Source organism: Sinocyclocheilus rhinocerous, unplaced genomic scaffold (assembly GCF_001515625.1).
Source record: "Sinocyclocheilus rhinocerous isolate Xijiao unplaced genomic scaffold, SAMN03320098_v1.1 scaffold737, whole genome shotgun sequence".
In the NCBI taxonomy this organism is placed as follows: domain Eukaryota; kingdom Metazoa; phylum Chordata; class Actinopteri; order Cypriniformes; family Cyprinidae; genus Sinocyclocheilus; species Sinocyclocheilus rhinocerous.
The window spans coordinates 385293-392385 of record NW_015632805.1 but is presented as its reverse complement, the minus strand read 5'-3'; the positions used below and the strand labels follow the sequence as shown (position 1 = coordinate 392385).

The following is a 7093-nucleotide window of genomic DNA, read 5'->3' as shown; positions in this document are numbered from 1 at the left end:
CGGGCCCTGGTTAGGAATATTGGCCTGACCTTGTGCTCCTTGGTTCTGCGGTGCTCCATGACGTTGGTAGTGAAGTGCATCTGGCAGGTGGAGCACCATCTCTGCAGACCCGGTCTCTTCTCACTGCAACAGCACAGAAAGACGTTCAGAAAGACAGGCGGCGTGAAGCGTGAAAACACACTGATGCATCAATCGCTCTTGCAACATGAGGACAAAAAGGAGCACACTTTCAGTTATGAGTTGTGCGACTTTAAACATAGTGTGTGCATTTCAGGAAAGATACCTGAAATTTTCCTCTTCAACTAAGATCTGCTGTTCATTTTCTGGAATATTAACTAGTAATGCACCAAAATTTTGCCACCATTGCTGAGACACTGATGCAATGCTGCATTTCTACAAATCTGATGAAGAAACAATCTGGGATGGCCTGATTCCCTTAAGCTAGTGAAGCATAAATGCATCAGAAACTCTGACCCGTCTCTGCGAGCTCCTTCCAGGGACTCCTGGACTCGCGGCAGCAGCGTGACGAGACACGCGTTGCTCATGTGCTGGATCTCCATCATCTTCTGCTGGTGCGTCAGTCCGTTCATATGGCTCTGGAAACTCTGCAGTTACATTTACAGTTATGCATTTAACAGACGGGTTCATCCGAAGCGACTTGCAAAAGAGGAACAAACTGCTTTTTATCAGTGAGGTTTATGAAAAGCAACATGATTAATGCAAAGTCTTGCTAATATATCAGGTCATGTAAACAATTAAAGCCGAGCATCATGTGACACTGAAGACTGGAGTAATGATGCTGAAAATACAGCTGCGCATCACAGGAATAAATTAGATTTTAATGTATATTAAAATAGAAAAACGAACAGCTGAATCATACTCAAAAATACTTGAGGCTGTAAAGGTGCTTCAGCTAAGTACTGAGTTAAGGGTATGAATACTTATGCAATGTATTTATTTCAGTTTTTTATAAATTCACAAAGTTGTGACAGTTCTGTTTTTGCTTTGTCATTATGGTGTATAGATTGATGTGGGAAAAAAGTAATTTAAAGCAGTTTAACATAAGGGTGCAACATAACAAAACGTGAAAAAACGAAGGGGTTTGAATACTTTCGCAAGGCACTGTTGTGCAACATTTCTCATTTTCATTTAGTTTAACTTGGTGCAGTAAGAAATGCAAAAACTGAAAAATAAAACAAACTATATAGACATAATAGGAAAACAACTACTAAAATGGCAAAAGGCACAAAAAATTACTAAAACTTTCAAATGAAAATCTAAAATCTAAAAATAAAAAATTAATTAAAAACCAATACTGAAACAACACCATCATTCCTGGTTAGGGCAATTTAACAGGTCAATAACATATTTTTACTGAAAAACTGGTGTTAAAATTGACATGCTTTAACATTCCTCCATTGTAATGGCATTATTGCAAATAAAATTTCTATTTTTTTAAATGTTTTTAAACAAATGATTTTATCACTGACAGCCGGTCACAGATGTGATGCATGCTGAAAAGGCCAGAATATTCCTTGAACAGGGTTTAATCAGGTGAACTCCTCCCTACCTGCAGGATCTGGGCTCTTACACTCAGCGCTTTGAGCCGATTCTGTCTCTACAGGCTCCTCTGACCTGCACAAACACACAAAACACATGATTTCCCCATTCAAACGCATTCAAACACACCAAAAAACGGATCAAATCAGCCTTCACTCTTAATGAAAGAAGTCAGGAGTGATGTGCATAATGAATAGGTCCCAACTAGAAAGTAAATGTTGTCTTTAAGGACATTTCTGACATTAATACAGAGATGTAAAGGCACTGACTCTTGCGTTTTGTGTTTTTTGGCCGCTGGTTCGTCGGGCTGCTCTGAAGACTCCTGACATCCCGGATCTGCTGTTCACATCAAAACACAAATGCTTTATGATTTATGGCCATCAAAACTCTACATATTCTTCAAAAACAATCATTCAAGTCTGAAAAGATAAGATTATAATAGCTCTAAACATTCTATTGCATCTCTTACATTACTTTTTGTTGAATAGTGTTGAAATGTACTTTGTATTTTACGTTTTTAAACTTCCCAATATAGCACATTTGCAAAAGAAGTGTTATAATCAGAGATATTCTACTTCGCATATATTTAATTAATAAAATATATGAATATATAAATATATTTCCTATATTTTAAACTCATTATGTATTGCATATTTTGTGCATTTGTTTATTTCACATGTTTACTGTATAAAATAAATAGTCTGATTTGATTATTTTATTGGGTGTATGTGGATTGCATATGTTCATGCATTTATTACACAGCATTGCATTAAAAAAAAAATCTGCTGATATGCAAAAAATATCTAATATACCTAATTTGATGATGCAGAGTTAAAAAATATGAATAAAATTTTCATCATGCCACAAAATAATGAAGATTTGTTTAAACTATATGTATGTATCAGCTTTAATGCACTTATCAAAACAAAAACAGACACATGTCTCAAGCTTTGATTTTAATGATACAAATGTGTTCAAAATGTATCATTTAACTTGCAATCCTCAAAGGAGTGGAAACATATTTAAACACTACTTAATGTCAAAGAACTTTACAATGAACACAAGTTTATAAATCAGCTTTTCACAAAATCTGTGATTTTCTGTGGCTGTTTGGATGCAGTAAAAGCAGAAAACATCTGTGTCATGTTTGCATTTTCTTTTATTACTGGCCATAGTTCTAACCTTGAAATCAGGATAAAACGGTAATGTGAAAAAGAACATAAAATAATGTGAAAAAGGTGTTCAAATAGTTGTAATCTGGCTCAGATTCAGACAGGCATCATCATGTCTTTGTGGTGTTTTCTGCTGATTAAGGGAGAATTCGAGACTTCTTCACCTTACAAATGGTCGTTAAAAGCAAAACATGCTCCGAAATGCATCGTTTGTGACCTGTGCTGTGCAAAATGAGTCACAATGAGCCTGACTGAGTCGACAGATTCAGCCAATATTGAGAAAAATTGACTTTTCCAAAAAAAAAAAAAAACGAGCAACATTGCATCTTTTCCTCCAGTTCGTTTCTTAACAATAATTATTAAGAATCACAATATAGCTGTTTCTTATTTTATCTTTGTTATTATAAATAAGAACAGATGCAAAAAAAACAATAGAACAAATATAAAGAAAGAAACATAATGCATCTCCCTTTTCATTTTACATCTAAACAAAAGCATTCAAGTAAGAAAAACAAATAATCAATTCTTTAGTGTGTTCATTACATTATTAAAACTACAAAAGCAGCTCAATCAAGTGCAGCGAATGGTTCCCTCTTTTCTTTCATCGTTAGATTAACATTAATGAGACAGACGGCTGATATATTAAGACCTACTGTATGCACGGATCTAATGTAATGTTACACATCAGATGTTTTTCCCCAAACATTCACTTCAGACATAACAGATTATGTGAATACTTGAATACTGTAATTCTGTGTATATTTATCGGGAACGCATGCATCGTCAGTGCAAGAAGCGAGAGGAGACAAACAATGATCACTTTAGATGTTTAATTACTATTTAGAGCATTGGGATCGCTAGAAGAGGGCTTAATGAACTCATTTTTGTGAAAACCTCAAATTCGACATTTTCCACTTTCAGCCCGTGCACATTCACACTCATTTCGCCAGCACGGGTCACATATTTAGTGAGAAAATGTGACATGCAAGACCACTATTTTTTTGGAATCAGCAGCACAAAATTAATAAGAAACAAGTGTTTCATTCAGCAAATATGTGAGCCTGCAGCACAAAAGCAGTGTTAAGTCGCTGGGGTATATTTGTAGCAATAGCCAACAATACATTGTATGGGTCAAAATTATACATTTTTCTTTTATGCCAAAAATCATTAGGATATTAAGTAAAGATCATGTTCATGAAGATATTTTGTAAATTGCCTACCGTAAATATATCAAAACTTCATTTTTGATTAGTAATATGCATTGCTAAGAACTTCATTTGAACAACTTTAAAGATGATTTTCTCAATATTTAGATTTTTTTGCACCCTCAGATTCCAGATTTTCAAATATTGTCCGATCCTAACAAACCATACATCAATGGAAGCTTATTTATTCAGCTTTCAGATGATGTATAAATCTCAATTTCACAAAAATTGACCCTTATGACTGGTTTTGTGCTCCAGGGTCACATTTGATGCAGGGCTGTATAACGTATAAAAGTTTTTTTTTCAGTGTTTTGTCTAAAACATTCCTCCTTTTCTGTTACGATTACATGATTTCTGTATATATTTGGTTCACGCACAACTGTTACAATTACCTCTGCTGCTGCTGGCTTCTGATTGGCTGTCGCTGCTTCCCGCAGATTTCTGCTCGTTTTCCCTCTTTCTGTCCGGCTGACGAGCCTGAAACTCCTGTGTGCGTTCAGTTAGCAAGAGAGCCACAGATTTACCAAACACAGCGGGCAAAATAAGCATTGAACATCTCACCATTTTTCTCAGTGAATATATTTCTAAAGGTGCTGTCGACATGAAATTCTCACCAGATGTCGGTAACAACCCAACTAATCCATACACAGAAATAAAACAAAACAAATAAGTTCAGAAATTAAGTTCTGTGTAATAAAATGGAATGACACAGGGACAAAGTATTTATGTATGTATTGTATGTATGGATTAGTTGTGTTGTTACCGTCATCTGGTGAACATTTCAAGTCAACAGCACCTTTAGAAATATATTTACTGAGAAAAATGGTGACGTGTTCAAAATATCTTCATGGAACATGATCTTTACTTAATATCCTAATGATTTTTGGCATAAAAGAGAAATGTATAATTTTGACCCATACAATGTATTGTTGGCTATTGCTACAAATATACCCCAGCGACTTAAGACTGCTTTTGGTCACATACAGTGCGTGCTATATTAGGAAGCATGAGTTTACCCTGCATCTGCTGCATGAGCAGCGCCCCCTGCAGCATGGGGTTGGGAGCGATGATGGCCTGCGTGGCTGAGCACAGGTTGACCATGCGAGCAGAAGCAGAAGCCATGGGCCTGAAAAACACAAACACAGCGCAGATAATAAAGATTAAGAGATTTGGAGCGCACTGGTGGAGAGTGTGAAGAAAGCGGAGGGTCTGAGGTTGAATGTATACCGTGTGTGTGTGATGTGACGGGCGGGCGGAGGCTGCGGTGGAGGAGGAGGAGGAGGAGGCGTCTGCTGCTGAAACAGCTGCTGAAGCTGCCGCAGATGCTGATGAAACTGCTGCTGCTGCTGCTGATGCTGGTGAGGGTTAAACATGCTGACGAGACTCACTGCAGCGAGAGAAGACACACACATAACACACTTTAACATGTACACAACACTACATTCCTGCATTTAATAGATGCTTTTATCCAAAGAGGAGCAAAGTGAATGATACATTAATAAATGTAAAATGATTGATCAATAGACTATTTTTCATTTTAACATATTACTTATGACTATAACATGATATGATGTCAACATCTATTATGGAAGCCCATTTCCAAAAAAATTATTGCACATTTTTATCTCACAATTTTGTGTTTACGTCTCTCAATTCTGGCTTTTTTTTGTGCAAGATATAAACATAGGTAAGACTTTACTTAAAGCCTTTATGCATAATGCATTTTAAAGAGGTATTAAAGAGTATAATGCAGCAGCATTATAATTATTCATAATGTGAGTTGTAATACATAACATCTTGTCATTAATAATTATAATGGAATTTAAAATGCAAAGTGTAACCATAAATTGCTAAGTGTTATAATGTATTAACTGTGGTATTCATGAGATTGAGAATGCATTATAAGGTGCATTACAAGCCATAATTAATGCATTAAAACTACTTTTATAATGCGTTATGCATAAAGGCTTTAAGTAAAGCGTCACCAAACACAGAATTGTGAGATAGACTCAGAATTATTATTTTTTCTGACAATTTCGTTTTTGTCTCGCGATTCTTTTTTGTGTTTCTGCCACAGAATAAAAAATAAAAAAGGTAATTATGACTTTTTATCTCACAATTCTGACTTTTTTCCCCTGGCTATCTTGTGTTTTTATCTGTTATATCATGTCAGTTTCTGTCAGAATTGCGAGAAAGAAAGAAAAAACACCTAAAAACTCACAAGGACCTTTTCTATTTTTATTGTATGGCAGAAACGGGCTTCCATACATTTTGCATATATATATATATATAAATCAGTTCTGACAGATCAAAACAATACAACCAGCATTAAAAAAATCAGATGAATTCAATGAAGTCAGTCATTCATCTAATAAACATCTAGACTAGACTAAGCAGATTTTGACCTTCAGTATTTCTAGTGAACTAGACGAATGAGGTACAAAGCAATCCACAACAAACAGCAGCTCGCCAGTCTGTCCGTGTCTCAAATCCTCGTCGCCTACACAGACAGCAGCATTTACAGCACCCTAAACGCGTGAACCTGCATTTAATAAATCAAATGCGCAGTTATCCCCGAAAGACGCTGTCTAGATAGGCGCCTCGGCAGGCTTTAGGACAGAGCCGTGATCTTTATCTGTGTGCTATCCGCTAAGAGCTAGCAGTCAATAAACACGACAACACCAGCGAGCCCCCGCAAACCTCCCTCATAATGCTCATATTCGGAACCCTGGCGTCTGTTGATCTGCAGAATAAAAGCTACTCACGAACTCTGCCGACGGGATTTTGAGTTTAATCGCGGAGAAGCGAGCGACAGCCTGTGGAAACTTCCTCTGTCACGTTAGCGGCGCTAACGCTAACACACGCTCGCCGGTCTGAGCGCGAACATAGCGAGACACACAGCGCCCCCTACAGCACTGGAGGAGCGACGGCGCGTTACAGCCAGTACACTACAGTCCATGTCTAGCTTCATTTATTATTATCTTTATTTGACCCTCTAACTCTAGCACTCTCTATTCTAATTCTATTTGTTTTCTTTTTTTTTTTAAAGGTCTCTAACACTAGCTTTCTCTATTTTTTTCTATTCTATACTTGTTTTTTTGTTATATGTATATGTATGTATAATGTATGTATATATATATATATATATATATATAT

At 36.3% G+C, this 7093-nt stretch overlaps 1 protein-coding gene across 2 annotated transcripts; it reads right to left on the bottom strand.

The window, feature by feature from the left end:
• Positions 1 to 4877: 4877 nt before the first annotated feature.
• Positions 4878 to 6822, bottom strand: LOC107743080 (tripartite motif-containing protein 66-like). 2 transcript variants are annotated; one of them, XM_016556193.1, is made up of 3 exons: positions 6703 to 6822; positions 5165 to 5324; positions 4878 to 5063 (listed from the first exon to the last, which is right to left on the bottom strand). In XM_016556193.1, exons 2-3 carry the CDS (start codon positions 5308 to 5310, stop codon positions 4898 to 4900), a joined length of 312 nt encoding a protein of 103 aa, XP_016411679.1. In that variant the 5' UTR covers positions 5311 to 5324; positions 6703 to 6822; the 3' UTR covers positions 4878 to 4897. The 2 variants fall into 2 exon arrangements, with proteins under 2 accessions (XP_016411679.1, XP_016411680.1); XM_016556194.1 differs by lacking the exon at positions 6703 to 6822 and adding an exon at positions 6394 to 6682.
• Positions 6823 to 7093: the final 271 nt, after the last annotated feature.